Source organism: Watersipora subatra, chromosome 4 (genome assembly GCF_963576615.1).
Source record: "Watersipora subatra chromosome 4, tzWatSuba1.1, whole genome shotgun sequence".
NCBI lineage: Eukaryota > Metazoa > Bryozoa > Gymnolaemata > Cheilostomatida > Watersiporidae > Watersipora > Watersipora subatra.
In genome coordinates, this window is record NC_088711.1 from 32,886,701 (window position 1) to 32,909,230 (window position 22,530).

Here is a 22,530-nt window from a genome sequence, read left to right on the forward strand (position 1 = left end):
GGGGCCCTTTTTAGTTGATAAATCATTATTCAATTAGATTTCGGTCAAGTTCCCACATATAAACTCTATAAAAACTAGCCGCTTTTGATGGGTATTTGTTAAACCAGTTGTTCAAGTATGATAACTAAGCCTTTTATAGTCTAAATTTCAGAAGCTTTAGTCCAAATAAATGAGGTTGAGCTCTGCTGTCTAGCGAATTGATAACTACTCCACTTATCTACACTATTAGTACACATCACCTATGGGCCTATGGCATAGGCAGATGTCTGACTCTAGCCATGATGCTCAGCAACACAATAAAAAGAAAATTTTATAATGAAACTTACAGCTTTGCAATCGCTTTAATGGGCACGCAATAGGAGCTTTGATCAACTTTAACATCTACTGTATATGACTATATGTTTCCAAATACGTGTTAGTCAGAATTTCATCAATAACCTCAAATGTAAATGTGCCAGCCACTGACAAATAATAATATAGAACGTATAGTCGTTGTTTTTCAGTGAGGCGACAGATGTTAGTGAAAGTCTGAAATGAAAGACATTGCCAACCTAAAAACCTCATGTCCCATTGTTGGACACTTAAATTCTAACAAGACTAATAAAGAGCACATGCCTGTTGATGCTACATCAAAGGAAAATTTGGTGTAAACATGTTTTTCAGTGCTCACAGCGGCTTACAAGATACTTCCAATAGACTTAAGTGTCCGAAAAACAACTCCTCGCCGCTGTGAGGGGGTATAAGCTCATCACTTTCAACTGTGTGTCATTTAACTGTCAAGTGTCAGTCAGTGCTCCAGACAGACACTCGTCTGTTCTATGCAAAACAATCATACAGGAAAAAACTGAATAGCCTGTCGTATCACGGAGACCAGCATCCATGCAACATGTATGGGTACTCAATATGTACATTTAGAAGGAGCTGTAGAGATTATAGCTTAGATTAGAGATCTCTGTTTTTAAATACTAGAGAAGATGGAAACTCCGGTCCTCACCTATTCCTTTATATCACTGCACTGAGAATTAACCTAGTCACCAAATGCCATTAGAATACCAACCAATAGACAACACTGATGCTGAATTATTGTTGTATGGAATGCTAATGGCCACTAGGTCAGTGTCGAAACTCATTTACAATTTAAGAGCAGCTTCTACCATGAAGGATTTTCATAACTAGTGGCTCGGGCCACTTGGCCAAGTTGGATAGTTGGATCACTCCTGGGCAAACTAGTAATAAGTCAGAAGAAGAATCAGAGCCAGATAAATATATTTTGCAGGAACAGTCAGACAAATTGGTTAGTAATAAGGGTAGTAGTGAGTCAGACAAATTGGTTAGTAGGAAGGGTAGTAGTGAGTCAGACAAATGGGTTAATAGTAGTAGTAGTGAGTCAGACCAATTGGTTAATAGTAGTAGTAGTGAGTCAGACAAACGGGTTAATAGTAGGGGTAGTAGTGAACCAAACAAATGGGTTAATAGTAGAGGTAGTAGTGGCCGAGAGTGAAATACAGTAATCATAACATGAATCCAAGCATAGACCAGGTTTGCAGGAACAGTCCGTAGAACCACGGCTAATATGACAAAAGAGAAGCAGTAAATTGCTTGTTACAAATTGTGAGCCTTCACATCATGAAATGAATTGTTTTCCGAGTGGAAACTGGTTCATATATTTCAGACACTTTATTTAATCAATTAATAAAGTTCCATTTTTTATTTAAAGTTATGTTTGAGTTCTTTTGTTTGTCTCTCAGTGACAACTGTAACAGATAAGGGTTACATATTCTTTTGCCTAATGAGTACTAAATCTAGAAATACTGTTGCTAGCTAACAAGAACTGTTAAAATCGAACAGTAATTGTCAAGTAATAGAAGTACTTGATAAAATTTATTCTTTGTGAAAAAAAATCTGCAAGAATCTTCATTCCGACAAATGTACTGAGTTGATACAGTACATAGTATAGCAATGGAGATAAATGGTGGTCCCATTACACATGCAAGGAACCACGTCTGATTGGGAACCGCGTCTGATTGGAAACCACGTCTGATTGGGAACCACGTCTGATTGGAAACCACGTCTGATTGGAAACCACGTCTGATTGGAAACCACGTCTGATTGGTAACCACGTCTGATTGGTAACCACGTCTGATTGGGAACCACGTCTGATTGGAAACCACGATTGATTGGGAACCACGTCTGATTGGAAACCACGTGTGAGGCGCTAGTTTAATTGAGACCAAAACTACCATCCTAATGAGTACGGTAAGATACGTTAAGATACGGTAAGATACGTTAAGATACGGTAAGATACGTTAAGATACGGTTAGATACGTTAAGATACGGTTAGATACGTTAAGATACGGTAAGATACGTTAAGATACGGTAAGATACGTTAAGATACGGTTAGATACGGTAAGATACATTAAGATACGGTAAGATACGTTAAGATACGGTTAGATACGGTAAGATACGGTTAGATACGGTAAGATACGGTTAGATACGTAGCGAGGATGTGGCCAGTCCAGTCCATCCACAAAACTGAGCCAATTCATGACAAATTCTTTAGCTTAAAATATCTGCTTATGTGTTACATCGTTAATCTTAATGCTAGCCGTAAGAACTTACTTTCGATAGATCTTGTCTTCCAGTAGCTCCTTGTGTTTCATACGCTCTATGGGGAATTCCGGGATTTCAAATGGTGCGCAGTTATCAAATCTCGACGCCGTATCCATGGCGTCAGATGAGCCGGAAGAAATGAGATTCGTTGACAGTTGTCGTAGGAGATTCTTTGCTTTCTGAAAAATTTAAGAAATCCATATCTGTCTACAAAGATTAGCACGAGTTTCGTATCTGTCTAGAGAGGTTAGCATGAATTCTGTATCTGTCAAAAAAGATTAATATGCCAGTCTGCGAATAAGGTGATCTTGTTATGACATCTTTGTCATATCCTGTAATTTTTTTATTTTCTCACTGATTTCCACTGGCCCAGGATCGTTTGAAATGCTATCCAAGGCAAATTCCGAGATTTTGAGGCTCAGTTTCGCCAACAAAGCTCCAGACCCATGACATATTTCAGGCTAAGAGGCAACAAATTCTCTCAACTGTAACCATTAACTTGTATGCTAGTTGGTAACACTAAAGGCTAGTACTACTAGTTAGCAGCCCTAGCGACAATGAATGTTACACAGAATAATTTTGTCACAAAATTAATTGTCCACTTCATTGTAGAAAAATATGCCATCATTCTTTTATATAAAATATATTCTTAAATATTCTTTATGTAATGCAAAATATTAAGTATCACAATTATCAAGTGATGCATAATATGTATATATCAATGAGGTTATTATAGGCCAGTCTGTCCCAAACGGTAGCCCACTTCAAGGATGAACTTGTACCTAAAATTTTAGCAGATTTTATCAGAAAGTATCGGTACTTTTCTATAATTTGCGATTGTTTTTGATTTTTGAGGTGCTCTGACTCCCAGGACATTTCAAAATTAAAATTGACAAAACTTGATCGCGGTTAAAATGCTCAGAAGAAAAATATGTGCGAAATGATGTCACTAGCTGTTGTTATCATTGCTGTAGTTGATATAAGGCTATTGCTGTAGTTGATATAAGGCTATTGCTGTAGTTGATATAAGGCTATTGCTCTAGTTGATATAAGGCTATTGCTGTAGTTGATATAAGGCTATTGCTGTAGTTGATATAAGGCTATTGCTGTAGTTGATATAAGGCTATTGCTCTAGTTGATATAAGGCTGTTGCTGTAGTTGATATAAGGCTATTGCTGTAGTTGATATAAGGCTATTGCTCTAGTTGATATAAGGCTATTGCTGTAGTTGATATAAGGCTATTGCTGTAGTTGATATAAGGCTGTTGCTGTAGTTGATATAAGGCTATTGCTGTAGTTGATATAAGGCTATTGCTCTAGTTGATATAAGGCTGTTGCTGTAGTTGATATAAGGCTATTGCTGTAGTTGATATAAGGCTATTGCTGTAGTTGATATAAGGCTATTGCTGTAGTTGATATAAGGCTATTGCTGTAGTTGATATAAGGCTATTGCTGTAGTTGATATAAGGCTATTGCTGTAGTTGATATAAGGCTATTGCTGTAGTTGATATAAGGCTATTGCTGTAGTTGATATAAGGCTATTGCTGTAGTTGATATAAGGCTATTGCTCTAGTTGATATAAGGCTATTGCTGTAGTTGATATAAGGCTATTGCTCTAGTTGATATAAGGCTAGTGCTGTAGTTGATATAAGGCTATTGCTGTAGTTGATATAAGGCTATTGCTCTAGTTGATATAAGGCTATTGCTGTAGTTGATATAAGGCTGTTGCTGTAGTTGATATAAGGCTATTGCTGTAGTTGATATAAGGCTATTGCTCTAGTTGATATAAGGCTATTGCTGTAGTTGATATAAGGCTATTGCTCTAGTTGATATAAGGCTAGTGCTGTAGTTGATATAAGGCTATTGCTGTAGTTGATATAAGGCTATTGCTCTAGTTGATATAAGGCTATTGCTGTAGTTGATATAAGGCTATTGCTCTAGTTGATATAAGGCTATTGCTCTAGTTGATATAAGGCTATTGCTGTAGTTGATATAAGGCTATTGCTCTAGTTGATATAAGGCTATTGCTGTAGTTGATATAAGGCTATTGCTCTAGTTGATATAAGGCTATTGCTGTAGTTGATATAAGGCTATTGCTGTAGTTGATATAAGGCTATTGCTCTAGTTGATATAAGGCTATTGCTGTAGTTGATATAAGGCTATTGCTCTAGTTGATATAAGGCTATTGCTGTAGTTGATATAAGGCTATTGCTCTAGTTGATATAAGGCTATTGCTGTAGTTGATATAAGGCTATTGCTCTAGTTGATATAAGGCTATTGCTCTAGTTGATATAAGGCTATTGCTGTAGTTGATATAAGGCTATTGCTGTAGTTGATATAAGGCTATTGCTCTAGTTGATATAAGGCTATTGCTGTAGTTGATATAAGGCTATTGCTGTAGTTGATATAAGGCTATTGCTCTAGTTGATATAAGGCTATTGCTCTAGTTGATATAAGGCTATTGCTGTAGTTGATATAAGGCTATTGCTGTAGTTGATATAAGGCTATTGCTCTAGTTGATATAAGGCTATTGCTGTAGTTGATATAAGGCTATTGCTGTAGTTGATATAAGGCTATTGCTCTAGTTGATATAAGGCTATTGCTGTAGTTGATATAAGGCTATTGCTGTAGTTGATATAAGGCTATTGCTGTAGTTGATATAAGGCTATTGCTCTAGTTGATATAAGGCTATTGCTCTAGTTGATATAAGGCTATTGCTGTAGTTGATATAAGGCTATTGCGTTCAAAATTTCAGCGTTACGCGTCTCTATTCTGTCGGGATTTTTGCAATTATAGATGTCATAATCGCACTTTCGCTTGGTCTGAGCTTTTTAGCGGCAATAGAGTTTGGTCGATTTTAACCCGGAAATACCCTGGTAGTTAGATCCCCTCAAACAACAAAAATAATCGCAAATGATAGAAAAATACTGATACTTGCTGGTAAAAGCTACTAAAATTCTGTGCAACTCCCAAGAGCTGAAGATAACCTTTATAAAAGTTCATTAGAGCCAAACATACAAAAGTGGGCAGCCTTTCGTTTGGTTTGCTGGCAGGCATGCTGCAAACGATGTCCCGCGTAATGCGGTGGCTGGATGTTAATCAGAAGTGACCGCCTATAGTCATAGAACCTCTTGTTCCATATACAGTTCATATCCAGTCTATCATGTTTTCTTTAAAGTATTCAATGACACCTAAATACTCAGCTAGCATAATTATTCCTTACGTTACCTTTCAATATGCGATCGTATATGTACCTGAGTACCTCCTTTCTGTCCGCCGATGACAAACACTCTCCACTAACTATCCACTAACCTGTGTCTTTCTAATTAGGATCAATATTTAGCCACCTGCTATGATGTGATTGACAGTGGCTTTATAGCTAGCTAGCTAATGATGGCGTGAGACACCGGCTAATCACGTAAGAGTGTCTAAGACAAGTGTCTCTAAACAATGAACTCTACCCTCCAAAGGTTTCTAGCAGTTATGAGAAGCATTAGAAATAAGAAGCTTTTGCTTTCGCCAAACGAATACAGAAAGCTGTTCACCTCAATACAACAATCTTTCAGTAAAGTCAGATAAGGACTTTCACAATTATCTGCTTAATTAGTGGAAGCTAAGATCGACACCTAACAAGTGATAAGCTCAAGGTGTGTTAACACATGTTACAAAGAGTCTATCGCCAAGAGGCATAAAATCGAGACTTGTTCATGAAGTACTAGAAAAAGAATGCTTAGTATATTCAGATCAATGTTCCATTGATGAGTCAATAGTATATCACAAAAGATTTTGTCTCAGTATTTTGTGACAGTATTTACGAAGTGAGAAATTAGGAATTGCCTTTGCATTATTTTCGGTCGATGCTAGGAATAAAGGAGACGATCCGTTGTATTGCATTTTATCTAGTTCATTGAATATTTCAAAAAATTCTTTGCTTAAAAGTTAAGTAATTTATAGAATTATTTAGAATTATACTCCTTCACTAATAGGAGAATGGTTGAAAAATAGAGTGCCACCCTTTAATTGTCCACTACATCTATTTAACTATTTGACCGCCACTTTGACAGTCTTTGATTTTTCAGCATTCTATAATTAATTAATACAATCTGAAGATTTCTTACGCAAGCATTCCAACCATTGACTTTGACTAGCTTGGTGCTTCAGGCCTTTTCACTTACTCTCGGCAAATCGAATGCGATTACTGATAAATATTGAAAATGTTGCTAAATCTAAATAGTCCAGTTTTATAGCAAACATACTGTTTAATAGCGATTTGTTTCGTTGTTGCTAACTTTGTATGATGATGCAAGCTCACAACTAGTAAACAAAGGGAAAACGACAAGTAAAAAATTAAACCACTACTTTTATTGAAAAAGCTGGAGGAAAACGGGAGATTTTGTGCAAAAGGGAGACTGACTTTAAAAACTGGAGGGTCCCGGCCAAACCGGGAGACCTGGCAAGTATGATTATACCATAAATTTTCAGTGTAAAATCGGCGTATACGTAGAAATGTAAATTTTAATTTAAAAAGCCTGGTTTTGACATATACCTGCTGTATACGTCGATTGCCATCTCTGGCTTGAATCTTTTGATCGCTAACATCAGTGGGCATCAGAGGCGGTGATGTGTAGCTGAAGAAATGCCATTCCAAAACTTTATCAGCAAAACGCCTATGCTTGTTTGTGCTGTCAGCAATACGTACAACAACTAGCAAAATAACGAGATGCAACAGTTCTAGCGAAAACCACAAGGCACAAAAACAATACTTCACCCTCATATTGGCCCGCCTCGCCAATAGAACGGAACTGTCACATTTAATAATAGGTACATTTTTAATGGAAAAGGAATGCCGCAAGACAGATTTCTGTCAGCAATCGTGATTCATGTACAAGAAAAAGGATGGATGGACGATTGTGGATGTGTCAAATGGCCAAATGGATTACGGAAGTGTTGGCTTGTAGGCAGAGCATTAAAATTGAAAAAAAAACATGTTATCCTAGAAGAGAATTCTAGCGATGACAATTTGAATGGTGAAGAATGGGACTCTGTGTTGGATCCATCTCATGTCAAGTAGGATAACTAGTATTTTATTATTTTATAAATGAATCCCCATACGTCATATCATAAAATTGTGATTTGTGGTTTTGTAAATGGATTTTACTGGAATTTGTGTCTTGAACAATGTGATCACCATATAAGTTGAAGATGGATTTTTAAGCTTGAAATTTGTGGTGTCAAATTTTTGATTTACATACCAGAATTCATAGTACACTAAAGTGATTTGGTTTTTTGTGGAGTAGTACAAGGTCACAGGGATCCTTTACACTGGCTGTCAGTTCGAACTACATTTACGCTGACTCTAGATAATTTCTCTGGGTTTCTGCCATTACTTTTGACACTCAATGATCTTTTCAGCATTTTGAATAATAACCCGTCCTCACAAAAAATTCACTGAGAAATTCTCAAGTGTAAACATATTTATTAATATTTCATGACAATCTGGTCAGTGTGCTGAAATGGCTGTAGTTTTGTTTGCATTGATCAGATAAATTGCTATGGTAGGGAATAAGCCTGTATGAAGTTGTAAGTTTATTTGGTACATTAACAAAAACTAAAGCCTTCACAATACAGTAGACACTATTACAACATGGATAATCCATTCCGAAAACATTTACATTATAGGGCTTTTATATTATGTGAACAGTAAAATTCATGTAAATTGCCTAATCTGTTTTAAGATCTTCCCAAGCTCACCCTTAAGTTTTTCATAAAGGAAAAAACTAGGCTCAATTTTTTAATTTAATGACCACTCAGTAACTGTGGTATTATTGGTTTGTACCGACAACTTCTTCTTTTTTATCATGTTCATTCGGTTACGGGCTCATGATTACTGTAATTTTACATTAAGGGGAACACACACATTCAAGGTCAACTTGAATCGATTTTTTTATATACCGATGCTGTAAAGAAAAAAAAATTAATATGCTAAAATAAACTACAACAAAAATATCCTTACTATAATATAAGCGTTGTCTGGCTGTCAGTCTATCTGAGACCAAGGTTAGAAGTTAGGATAAAGATTGTTTTTAATGAGACTCCAACTCGTGACATTCATATTGGTAGACCGACACTCGAATAACTGCACCAATCGACATCTTTAGGTATTTCTGAATAATTGTGTAGCAACTCATAACCTGCGCTTTATCAGCACACATGACAATCTGGCATGTTTTATTGACAGGGCACTGGTATTTATAATAGAGATCTCTATCCATCGTTTTTTCGTGACGACATTTTATCGTTGTCAGCCATATTTATAGACAATTTTATCGTTAAAAACACGAACCTTTGCAATGAATTTTTGAAAACGATGCTTTTGTTTGCAATTTTTTATTGTAGTATCAAAACAACATCAAAAATACTATTAAATAAAAGAATAACAATCGTTTTCTTCAAATATGGCGGCTTTTTCGTGAACGAGCGCATGTGCAAACGGCTTGATGACGTCAAAAACCGATGGATACATCATTTTCTCCCCAAGTGAGTCACAAAAGAAACAATAATTTTCATGCCAACTATGGGACTCTCGTTGTTCAAATTGAATTTGAGAACTTGTACCAACTTGAGGCTTCATGTTATACGGAATTTGGAACTTCTTATGTAATATGATGCAAGAAATACACATATTTTCCATGTTAAGTGAAATTATTTTTTATGTCAAGTGAAGTTTAGGCTATAGGACTACGTTGTAACATTACGTCTACTGTAGCCTACTAGATAATACCAAGGTTAACTAAACTCCTCATAAATTGTTGTTCTCATCTTTATATGCCGAGCACACGATTTTGTGGCAACACCTATTACTAGTACGCTGGCAGTCCTGTGTGCTGTGAGAGATCATCATGTGTAATAACTATGCGCACAATTATTCTCAGATATGGAGAGGTGGTTGAGAGGTGCAGTGGTAGCACACTTGCTTAACTGAGGTACCAGTATATTGACCCTACATCACTCTTATTATAGTAAAGATTGAGGTACCAGTATATTGACCCAACATCACTCTTAATATAGTAAAGATTGAGGTACCAGTATATTGACCCCACATCACTCTTATTATAGTAAAGATTGAGGTACCAGTATATTGACCCCACATCACTCTTATTTTAGTAAAGATTGAGGTACCAGTATATTGACCCAACATCACTCTTATTATAGTTAAGATTGAGGTACCAGTATATTGACCCCACATCACTCTTATTATAGTAAAGATTGAGGTACCAGTATATTGACCCAACATCACTCTTATTATAGTAAAGATTGAGGTACCAGTATATTGACCCAACATCACTCTTATTATAGTTAAGATTGAGGTACCAGTATATTGACCCCACATCACTCTTATTATAGTAAAGATTGAGGTACCAGTATATTGACCCAACATCACTCTTATTATAGTGAAGATTGAGGTACCAGTATATTGACCCCACATCACTCTTATTATAGTAAAGATTGAGGTACCAGTATATTGACCCAACATCACTCTTATTATAGTAAAAATTGAGGTACCAGTATATTGACCCAACATCACTCTTATTATAGTAAAAATTGAGGTACCAGTATATTGACCCAACATCACTCTTATTATAGTAAAGATTGAGGTACCAGTATATTGACGCAACATCACTCTTATTATAGTAAAGATTGAGGTACCAGTATATTGACGCAACATCACTCTTATTATAGTAAAGATTGAGGTACCAGTATATTGACCCCACATCACTCTTATTATAGTAAAGATTGAGGTACCAGTATATTGACCCCACATCACTCTTATTATAGTAAAAATTGAGGTACCAGTATATTGACCCAACATCACTCTTATTATAGTAAAGATTGAGGTACCAGTATATTGACCCCACATCACTCTTATTATAGTAAAGATTGAGGTACCAGTATATTGACGCAACATCACTCTTATTATAGTAAAGATTGAGGTACCAGTATATTGACGCAACATCACTCTTATTATAGTAAAGATTGAGGTACCAGTATATTGACCCCACATCACTCTTATTATAGTAAAGATTGAGGTACCAGTATATTGACCCCACATCACTTCTAGTCATAACATGTTTTTGATTAGTCGGACGAAGGGGAAAGTAACGTCAAAATGTGTAGTCTACATGGTTATATAAAAACATTATTGGGAATGGTTGATATGTTTTTTCCAGATTAAATACACATGATTACCCTTGAAAAAGACCAGAATTAAATGTTTTTGTGGTTAGGCAATCGTGGCATCAGAAGTACTAAGCTATAACATAAATATAAAGAATTTTTAACTGCCAAAAAGCTAACCAGTCGGCGTATTTTCTTTCCGTGTCATGGATCTGTAAAAAAGACCGTTTAGAGGCGGTGTAGCGCTTTTTAATTGAAGAGCCTAGAATAGAAACTTTGTTGAGCTTTTAAAAAGAAAGCCTTTTCTTTTCTAACTTTCTTTCCTTTTCCTTTTTGACTAACTTTTCTTTTTTGCATATTGGCCAGAAAAATTTCTCCGCAAGTTGCGTCCCCCTACACTCAACAATTATTGAGTGTTTCAATGAAATTCTAAACTTGTCAAATGATTTGCATTCATGTTAAGGATTAAACTTAAATATTATATTTCATGGAGATAAAGATTAAAACAATTGAATTTCCCAAACAAACTTGTAGAATTTCAAATGAAAACATTGACAACTGTTTGGTAATATATAGGGGACGACTCCAATCATTCAATGTTACCTTGAGTTGATAATCTTGCAACAAAGTCTCCTATTTTTCATGCCAATGAGGGAACAAAGTTTGTAATTATTTTATTCTGATAAACAACAACATTTCATCTAGGCGAGACGGTCACGATTAATTTAGCGACACAAGAAAAATACGTGATTGTAAATATTAAAATGCTCAGAGGTTTAGTGCCATTATTGACTTGCATGGTTATTCTCATGGATATCAAGAGTAATGATGGGTACTCTTTATACACACCTGTATGTGCACCCCACAATCTGGCATGAGCAAACTGTTTGAGTAAAGGCCTAGCTACACACACTGACAAACTTCACCGATGTGTAGGGTAGATATTTGCTGTGGTTACTCACGCCAAAGCTATTGAACGGAGCGTCGTGTCCACAAATAGATTGACCAGTGAAAATTAGCTCCAGCAATGTGAAGGCTATGACGTCTTTGTAAAATTTCTGTTACACGTTAACCAAGTAAATTGCCAAAAATGTTTTTAGTTTTAGACATAATCGAACTGAATACAAAATGAATTTCATTAATAATAGCATTACATTATCTGAAATATTTCATGAACATTCCAATTTAAAGCAGTGATTTTCATACATCTGTTGCAAATGAGAATAATTATGTAAATTCTTATATAAATAGTTGTTTGTGTGATGAAACTAGTTTGAGATGGAAATGAATAAAACAGATTCAAGATCTGATATAACTGTTAATAAAAGTCTGTTATAACTGTTAATAAAGGTTTGTTATACCTGTCAATAAAGGTTTGATATAACTATTAATAAAGGTTTGATATAACTGTTAATAAAGGTCTGATATAACAGTTAATAAAGGTTTGATATAATTGTTAACAAGGGTCTGATATAATTGTTAATAAAAGTCTGATATAACTGTTAATAAAGGTCAGTTATAATTGTTAATAAAGGTCTGTTATAATTGCTAATAAAGGTTTGATATAACTGTTAATAAAGGTCTGATATAACCGTTAATAAAGGTTTGATATAATTGTTAACAAGGGTCTGATATAATTGTTAATAAAAGTCTGATATAACTGTTAATAAAGGTCAGTTATAATTGTTAATAAAGGTCTGTTATAATTGCTAATAAAGGTCTGATATAACTGTTAATAAAGATCTGATATAACTGTTAATGAAGGTTTGATATATCTGCTAATAAAGGTCTGATATAACTGTTAATGAAGGTCTGATATAATTGTTAATAAAGGTCTGAAATAACTGTTAATAAAAGTCTGTTATAACTGTTAATTAGGGTCTGATATAACTGTTAATAAAGGTCGGTTATAATTGTTAATAAAGGTCTGTTATAATTGCTAATAAAGGTCTGATATAACTGTTAATACAGGTCGGTTTTAACTTTTAATAAAGGTCGGTTATAACGGTCACATTGGTAATTTCCGGACGCAATTCTCAATGTCATCAAAATATCGTTTATCAGAAACCTTTCTAATTATTGCTGAGGTCAAGCATTAAATGGTTGTTCCTTTGGTAAATAAATCTTGCAAAAAAAGTTTCCTTGGAAGGCAAAAATTCATAAATTCATAAATATTTGAGCAATTCTAATAATAATCAATGCATAGAAAACGCCGTAGAAATGCAGAAATTATGAGGAGAAGAGGGGCTGTTGAGCCTCTTACATAGAAGTGAGACAACACGATGAGTCAGACACTTCATGCAGGAGAATCTTGTAAAATCTCTTCAAAGGCAATTTTTGAATGAAAATAATTTTATTCTTTGAGTGATATATCAACTGAATAGAATCAATAATTTGTGAACTAAATATGGCAAACGCTAATAAGCATGGTGTTTGCATAAGCATCACTCAAGCACTTGTTTGAGTACGGCAAAGAAGACAGACCGCGACTGTGTACTTACTATGTCATTTTCTGCATCTTCTGGCAGCACAGCATGCTTGGGAAATTTTTTAGTCGTTGGAGAAAAGGGGGCCCGTGTGGAGCCCACTGAAGAAGATGACTCCTCCTTCGAAAAATTCTCCGTTAAATTCTCCTTTGGTCTGGCACTCATAGCATCTTCATCAAGATCTACAAGTCAGCATGGTCAGTTACAATGTGTTGATGAAGTACTGTACAGCAGTATAGTGTACTCTCACATTTCGGTAGTTGTGTTCTCTCACACTTCGATAGCTACTAGTCGAGGAAACATCGGCTACTTAAAAGTTGACTTGCAATAAAATTCACATTACAGTTATTTGGTATCAAAAGATTCACCATGTCTTACTCTGTTGTGTTGTAGTTGCCAAATATGTGGAAATGTGATTACAAGCTCTTAAAAGCTCAAAAATGAAAAGCCTCCGTCGATTAGAATCTCTTTATTTCGATGACGTAGCCATGAAATTTGGTTATTGTCTTGTCACGCAATGTTCTCATGTGAATTAAAAAGCTCAATATAAAACTTATCGTATCACTAGTTTTTGACAAACACTTCGGGTTTTACCGAATACCCCGTATCAAATATAGATGCTCGCTACTTTACAGTTTTGTTTCGGCATTATTCAATCGTCAAGTCGTAATCTGATCATGTGACCCGATACTTCGCAAATAATTTTTGCAGCACTTTTCGATTATCACAGGTGACCAACAGGCTCGTCATGATTATCAAACAATGATATGTACTCCTTCGAGCTAAGATTAAAAAGTTTAACGATTTTTTACGGTAAGATAAGATATCAGTGCTAAAAGTGACAGCATTACGATGCCGATAAACAGACGCATAAGAACAATAGACACGGTTTTATTGAATGCATGAAGTGTATTTGTGAAAATATTTCGATGAATAAGGTTGCATGAAAGTGCAAACAGAAACCATCTCTCACAACTACGTCACATTTGAACCGTTTTAGAAAGAGAATCCAAACTACGGCGGTCTCGCGTGGCTGCGATTAACTGTTCGTTTTTGAGCTTTTAAGAGCTTGTAATCACATTTCCACATATTTGGCACCTACAACACAACAGAGTAAAACATGGTGAATCTTTTGATGCCAAATAACTGTAATGTGAATTTTATTGCAAGTCAACCTTTAAATTAACAAACGGAATCTAAGTGTTCTTTATAAGATTTCATAGCAATTATACCAAATTCTTATCAGTACAAGCAATTACACAATGTATTACATGTATAGTCTATTAATATACAAAAAATGATACAAGCAGAATTTGGAGCAAGTTTCTTCCAAGAAATACAAGTGAACTTTGAAATACAAGCATACAAGACAGATCTCGATGGCCACTATAAGGCCAAGTAAGCAAGATGCTGCTTTCGATAAAAGCACCGCTTGATCTTTCTCCTCAAATCAGTTTTGAAAAAAGTTTATAAAGGTTGATAAAAGTTATAATGAACGGGAGGAAAAAGTGCCAAACCAAAAATGGAAAAAAACTTGAGTCAACAAAATTAAAGTAAGTTTAGTAAAAGATTATGCATCAGCTTCAAGTGTGTGTTTAGTAAGTCTCTAGTAGCTTCAAGTGTGTGTTTAGTAAGTCTCTAGTAGCTTCAAGTGTGTGTTTAGTAAGTCTCTAGTAGCTTCAAGTGTGTGTTTAGTAAGTCTCTAGTAGCTTCAAGTGTGTGTTTAGTAAGTCTCTAGTAGCTTCAAGTGTGTGTTTAGTAAGTCTCTAGTAGCTTCAAGTGTGTGTTTAGTAAGTCTCTAGTAGCTTCAAGTGTGTGTTTAGTAAGTCTCTAGTAGCTTCAAGTGTGTGTTTAGTAAGTCTCTAGTAGCTTCAAGTGTGTGTTTAGTAAGTCTCTAGTAGCTTTAAGTGTGTGTTTAGTAAGTCTCTAGTAGCTTCAAGTGTGTGTTTAGTAAGTCTCTAGTAGCTTCAAGTGTGTGTGTAGTAAGTCTCTAGTAGCTTCAAGTGTGTGTGTAGTAAGTCTCTAGTAGCTTCAAGTGTGTGTTTAGTAAGTCTCTAGTAGCTTCAAGTGTGTGTTTAGTAAGTCTCTAGTAGCTTCAAGTGTGTGTTTAGTAAGTCTCTAGTAGCTTCAAGTGTGTGTTTAGTAAGTCTCTAGTAGCTTCAAGTGTGTGTTTAGTAAGTCTCTAGTAGCTTCAAGTGTGTGTTTAGTAAGTCTCTAGTAGCTTCAAGTGTGTGTTTAGTAAGTCTCTAGTAGCTTCAAGTGTGTGTTTAGTAAGTCTCTAGTAGCTTCAAGTGTGTGTTTAGTAAGTCTCTAGTAGCTTCAAGTGTGTGTTTAGTAAGTCTCTAGTAGCTTCAAGTGTGTGTTTAGTAAGTCTCTAGTAGCTTCAAGTGTGTGTTTAGTAAGTCTCTAGTAGCTTCAAGTGTGTGTTTAGTAAGTCTCTAGTAGCTTCAAGTGTGTGTTTAGTAAGTCTCTAGTAGCTTCAAGTGTGTGTTTAGTAAGTCTCTAGTAGCTTCAAGTGTGTGTTTAGTAAGTCTCTAGTAGCTTCAAGTGTGTGTTTAGTAAGTCTCTAGTAGCTTCAAGTGTGTGTTTAGTAAGCTAAATTCAAATTTGCTGTTACGTAGTGTCATAAAAGTTTAGTGTACCAAACACTTTGCTGTCAAAGTAAGTCTCTCTCAGTCTTTTTAGCCATAGCATCTGTCTCCAAGGTTAAAACTTACAGTACATAGTAATGTTACATTTTAGCAGAGTTTAAACACTTAATAGGTATTTATTACTTTTTTAGCATAGTTACTGAATTACAACAATTAAAAACAGGTTTTGCTACTGTAATATCATGCTTTATGTATTTTTTTCATGGTATGGTAACGAATTAATTGGTATTTAGTTATTTTATATAAGTAGTAGTGTCTTGCGACACGAGCAAATTGACATACGCACTAAGTACCGGAATGCATTAAGCTCGTATGTCGAGGTATGACTGTACTACCAAGTCACTAGCTTCTTATAACTAACCAAAGTGGTCATACATATGATTGAATGCAAATGAATGCAGGAATGAAATGCATATCAACAAAGGAATATGCAAGCCAGATGAACACCACCCTGCTTTAGCTGCATCATGGGCCAATCACGGTTGCGTAAGTACAGAAAAATGGTTTACATAAGCATCACATATATGTAGCAAGATGTTATTGACATTTTAAGCTAAAAGTCAATAATCTTCATGTTTTCTTGCTATCTTATAGAATAAGGATTATGTATAGTTTTGGAATATTTGCATATTCCTATCTTCAACCTTATGCAATAGCAATGACAATGTGGGGGACAAGTCAGTCATCCCAACTTCCACTATTCAAAACTAAATTGAATTGGATATCTAGAAATGATAGCCAACGCCTAGACATGTTGCCTACAGTACTTTAAGTTAGATAACAAAATTGGAGGCAATCAATTAGCTATAATACATTCAGTCTGTTCATGTTATAATCTGATTGACTGGGAATAATTGAGCCTTCAGAAATGTCCGCCGAGTGTAAACTCGATAGCTAACTAAACAAGTTAAGATCATAACACCTAGTCAAAAGAAAACCTAAAATAAATGCATTACGTTAGGAGAACAGGTTTATGAGATAAACACCAATGTTGCAAGTAAAGAAATCGATTGAGCAAACAGATTTCATGAAATTTACTCTGCTACCTTGATATAATGATATTTGTTTAACAAACTAGCGCTAACGATTGAGAACTCTATAACAAGCTAATTAGACTACTTAAGGTCTTCCATGGTATTACTACGGAGATCCTCATGAACAGTAAAGCCTGGTTCGCATATCGATTGCGGGACTCCGGCGGTAATGTTGCGCAGCAAAACGCTTGCGACGCTAGGCGGCTTATGTTCACATAAAGCTGCATCGCTAATAACGGCATAAAAATGTTTGCTTGCCATGCCGTTCCGACAATGCTGACGTTCACTTGTACAGTGCATTACAGGAAGGTTTTCCCTGCAGCTCTTCGCAAAATTTGAACAGAGCTAAACTACTGCGTTGCCGCTGGCAGCTACCGGCGGTACCCGGCGCGTAGGTTCCCATTTCACAGCTAATAGCCTGCGGTACTGTCGCCAGTGCTTTGCGCGTATATGGGAACCAGGCTTAAGCGCTGGGTAGCTATACCCATTAAATATTGCTCACAGTAGCCTAGCTGGTAGATTCCTAGGTGTTGCTGTCGGTAGCCTAGCTGACAGCTTCTTAGCTGCTGATGCTGTCAGCAGCCTAGTTGACAGATTCTTAGATGTTGCTGTCAGCAGCCTAGCTAACAGATTCCTAGCTGTTGCTGTCAGTAACCTAGCTGACAGATTTTTAGCTGTGCTTGTCAATAACCTAGCTGACAGATTCTCAGCTGTTGCCGTCAGTAGCCTAGCTAACAGATTTCTAGCTGTTGCTGTCAATAACCTAGCTGACAGATTCCTAGCTGTTGCTGTCAATAACCAAGCTGACAGATTCTCAGATTTTTGATGGGCTAAAAATCCCATATAAGGCAAAAGTATAGAGAATAACCTTATATAGTGTGGCTACCTATCTTAGGTATGTCACATATAAACACAATGCATCCTTTAGTTCCTTCCTTGAGTTCTATTGGCATTATGATTGATAATTATTTTGTGGGCCTGGCATAAACCGTTCAACTTCAATATATGAAGTAAATACAATCTAGTATTTGTTTCATATGTGGAAGTTGTCATATGTGGGAGTTGTCATATGTTGAAAGCACTAAGAATACCTTACCCTTTGCTTGACTTGTTCCTGCGGTGAAAAAATAATAATAAATACTTTAACTAATTATATAGAGCATTAAAAGGATCATGAAATAAAACAATGTGAGAAAAAACATTCATTGTTACTTTATTAGAGAGATGCATGAATGGGAGTGCAGGACCAGCGACATTTCAGTTCAGTTGTAGACTGAGAGATAGAAGCTTACAAGCATGCAATGTTCTATGACATTATAGACATCATATGCTGAAATTTATTTCATGCATTGAGGCTAAGATTTGGTCAAATTTTACCTTACAAGTCAACTATTTTGGATGTAGACATGATCATAAGTTGACATTTGGCTGTATCTCGTTTGCAATAATTGAAAGCATTAGTAGTTGTTGAACAATAATGGGAAAATTTAAACAATCAAATTTTCAAATCTGTCAGGGTTAAATAGACTAAATTAAGTTCACTTTTCTAATATTTTTTCAATTCCTTTAATCAACAGTCATAGATGTTGTCAGCTATGACAATCTTGTCAACCGGGTGAGTACAACAAAAATCTTTTGAGTGTTACAGCCATGAGCTCCTATTATTTAGTTTGAAGTTCTTCTCAAGATTGTTATATAACTTACCCATACCGTACCGTACTTTTTCGACTATTAACCGCATCTCCTTTATTTTCCAAAAAAACCGATAATAAAACAATACATAGGCCGCACCTTTGTATAGGCCGCCGAACTCAAAACGGTGCTTTTTAATACGGCAGCAACTTTGCTGTTTAAAACAGAACAGTACCTAACGGCACTGTTACGTATTAAAAATGTGGTTGCGTCAAATTTGAGTTGATTTTAAAAGAAAGTATTTTTCTTTGTCTATCAGTTGATATGTTGTTTGTTGAGTTAGGCAACAAACAACATATCAACATAATTTTATTTGAATTAATATGCAACATTGCTTTTGTATAAGGAACTTGATGCTAATCTGTTTACTTCCGTAATATTGTACTTTTGATAATTTTTCCCTGTTAGTGTTAAACAAATATATCTTTGTACAAGGTCTAATGCTAACATCATTGAATATTACAGGGCACAGTATTTTGGAATAACAAAACTAGTTGTCAAAGACCTACACTGTTACCCTTGACCTTGATGCCTACATGAACAGTGCCGAAGATATTGCAAATATCTATCAAATATTTTCATTACGAAGATATTTGAAGATTAAAATCGAAAAAATTCGATCGCGGTAAAAACACTCTGGCCAGAATAGCATGCCCAGACTTGCCCAAAATGATGTAACGCGTGATACAACCTGTCTCTATCTCTCATATTCACATCGGCTATTGCAATGAAAGTCTAGTCCTACGCGGCTCTATTGGCATATATTTTATCTTGTATTTGCTCGTGTTGGCTAGAATAAAATTTTAAATCCAGCTACAGATACATTATTACTAATGTCTCAACGGCCTCAAACAAGGAAGATTAAAAACTTGTCACATTAGCTTCTTCTAAATGCTGTGTAAACATCTTAGTACCGACTACCAATTCTACCGGTCTACGGTAATTCTGTCAAGCAAACTATGTAGAATAAGGTCTTTATATCGGCACATTTCCGTCGCTACCCACACTAACAATATACAGCCTCCCAAAAGCCCCGCCCGCATTATGCCCGTCGCCTATCCTGGAGCTGTATATCATTGCCCCACCGAAAACTAGTTTCTTACTACCATAAAATAAGCAAGCTTCGTCTTTAAAAGAATATGTGGCGAAATCAGCTACATCCCTAAAAGTCATGCACATTATATGTAGAGCCGACAGGCAACGGTATCGAGTTATTATTATTGGTATCAATGTGTAGGAAAAAATTCTCTGGTCACATTTGATTAGTTGATTCAAGTACTAAACAAATGGTCGAGCTATGCAAAAGTGCCTGTCCATGCAGTTCTGATTGCACTTCATAAATCCATCTGTCAGAAAATATTTCAACACAGGTGTCAACGGGGCTATGATATATTCAATGTTCTGCAAATCATGTTTTGCATTATCTTCAACAATATTATTTTATTATATAATTTTACCAAGCAAAAAAATTTTCATCTTGGCATAAAGCTTTTATTAAAAATATTCATTAAATCGTGGCCACTCACATAGTTTTAGCTGATACAATAAGACAAATTCATCTACTGCAGCAAACTCAAACAAAACATCATGGTTTATGCAGCACACATTCAAGTCTCTCTTTCCCATTTATGGCAGTTTGCACACTGACAAAGCTGCTTCGGCTGGTGGGACCACATAAAAATCCTGTAATCAGTAAAACAAATGCAATAAATATATGTCATTCATAGATATGTCATTCTAACGCGTATCTACTGAAAGCTTTCGAATTGGGAGTTAGATAGATTGCGAGTGTAATTTTAAAAATGAATAAATGTTTAACAAAAGCATAAGTACGCCAAGTCAACGATTTGAAGCTTTGGTTCTGGAAATTAAAGATTTGCATTAATCAATCGATTTTCTTCACTTTCTACAAGTGAGAAGTGAACATCTAAAGTCAAATCATAAATCTAATTTACTAGATGAAACTGCTACAGAAAATTTGAAGCAAATATAGCTAGGTGAACCAATAAAAAATTATTAAACGATGAACATTGATAGCAAAAAGTTATACTTTTATTAATTAGTACATGTATTAATGAGTACTAAAAATATTACCTTTAGAATATTCATCAATCTAAGCCATTGTATTGCTAGATGCTATGGATTAAAAAGAAGCCGTCAAGAACTCACTGTACATACAAATCTCGCACGTGCAGGTAATTACATTATAACCTCAAACTGGGAAATATAATCTGAATGTAAACTCAACAGTATATCTATAGGAGACTCAAAGTAAAAGATAAATTTACCTCCATTCTCCTATCTTCCTCTGTAGCATTTTAACCACCCGATGCCCAGAAAACTCGGAGTCACCTTCGCAGTAACTTTACAGAAACTTTTACAATTTTGTTGTTCGTCAATAAAACCTGTCGATCGAGTAATCCAATAAAGTAACGATGTTAATTAATTTAGTAAATATCGATGTCCATGCGATTTAATAATAGAGTAAAATCCCTAAATTTGATATCACAGACAACGCATTTTACGAGTGATAACATTTATTATGACCTATATAAAAATTTCATGCTGATGATTGGCTAATGAAGCGACCTTATATTTATCGCTCGTGGACTCTTTTCAGATGTATCACTAGTTACGTCACGAATGAAGCACCCACTGGAATGTGAGCTTTTTAAAAGATGGCCTCATTCAAACGCATTTATCTCTGGACAGGATTGGTCTACAAAGACAAAAATGACATCAAATTGTAGCTGATGTTTTAGCCTTTTATTCTTCTTAATTTCATTAAATGGACCTTTTTGACACAACCACATCTTTAACCGACGCTTTTTAACCTAGTGCCTAACGGCATTGTTTTGATTTTTCTTTTACCCCTAGAGGCGCACTAACCGGAGATTCTGGTTAATGCGCCCTAGCGGTGAAAGAAAAGGCCAGTGAAAACCCGCACCCTTATATACGTAAGCCGCATGGCTTAAATCATCCGAAAAAAGTAGCGACTAATAGTCCGAAAATTACAGTATTAAAAAGCGGTCAAATCAATACATGAAACCCGCAAAGTTTGATTGAGCAATAAAACTTCTGACCATAGACCTTAACCCTTTCGCAGGTGAGTTTTTGAGCCTATTTCAGATCGTCCTGGGTGAATTAATTTTTCAAAAAAATGAAAATTTTGAAACTTTATTGAAATGATATTTTTTTGCTACACTATGGTTGTATGATAGGTTTGTATCATATAACAAGGCATTGTACAAACAGTTTTAAACCCTTTGTGCCTATATGAGCTATTTAAACTACCCTTACACATGTAAATTCTTAAGAAAATTGAAAAATTTGCTTGTTGTTGCGATAATGTTATATTGTTGAATAAAACATATTCTGTATTTTATTACAAATAAAGCATTTTACAAGTAGAACCACACTTGAACTACAATGGGACTGGTAAAATCATTGACACTGGGGCATTTGTCATTGCTAAGGTTTCTAATTACAGTCCAAACCCCATCATTACTGGTTGCATCTCCTCCACCATCCCTTGGCCCAACAACAGAAGCATCGTCATCACTAGACTCATCACTTATATCAAAGTCCATTAGATTGACATCAGAAAAATTTGAGTCATTGTCTGAGTCATCAACTATAGAATCTGCCAAAACAAACTGGGCACTTCGAGTTGATCTAGCAGGTCGTTGGGAAGATGAAGCCATGATTATAAAAATGTTTTTTGGGTTCTCAAAAGATCAATGCTTGGATCTCACTAAGTAAAAAAAGCACAAAGAAAGGGCATCGACGACGATCGTAAAGCATAAAAATCATTTCGGGGGAAAAAGGCTTAGTATTTTACTGAGTAAAAAAACATATCGATATTGATAACGATCGCCCAAAA

The 22,530-nt window shown here is 35.5% G+C and overlaps 1 protein-coding gene across 2 annotated transcripts in view; it reads right to left on the reverse strand.

The window, feature by feature from the left end:
- Nucleotides 1-22,530, reverse strand: part of LOC137394981 (AMP deaminase 2-like) — an 86,244-nt gene that overhangs the window by 52,841 nt on the left and 10,873 nt on the right. The window contains exons 2-3 of one of the 2 annotated variants that reach the window (XM_068081758.1): nucleotides 13,286-13,452; nucleotides 2,620-2,789 (exon numbers count right to left, since the gene is read on the reverse strand). In XM_068081758.1, the coding sequence (XP_067937859.1) occupies nucleotides 2,620-2,789; nucleotides 13,286-13,452 (337 nt within the window). Of the gene's footprint in view, nucleotides 1-2,619; nucleotides 2,790-5,837; nucleotides 5,952-13,285; nucleotides 13,453-22,530 lie in introns of those variants that run through there. The other variant, XM_068081759.1, reaches the window with a different exon arrangement.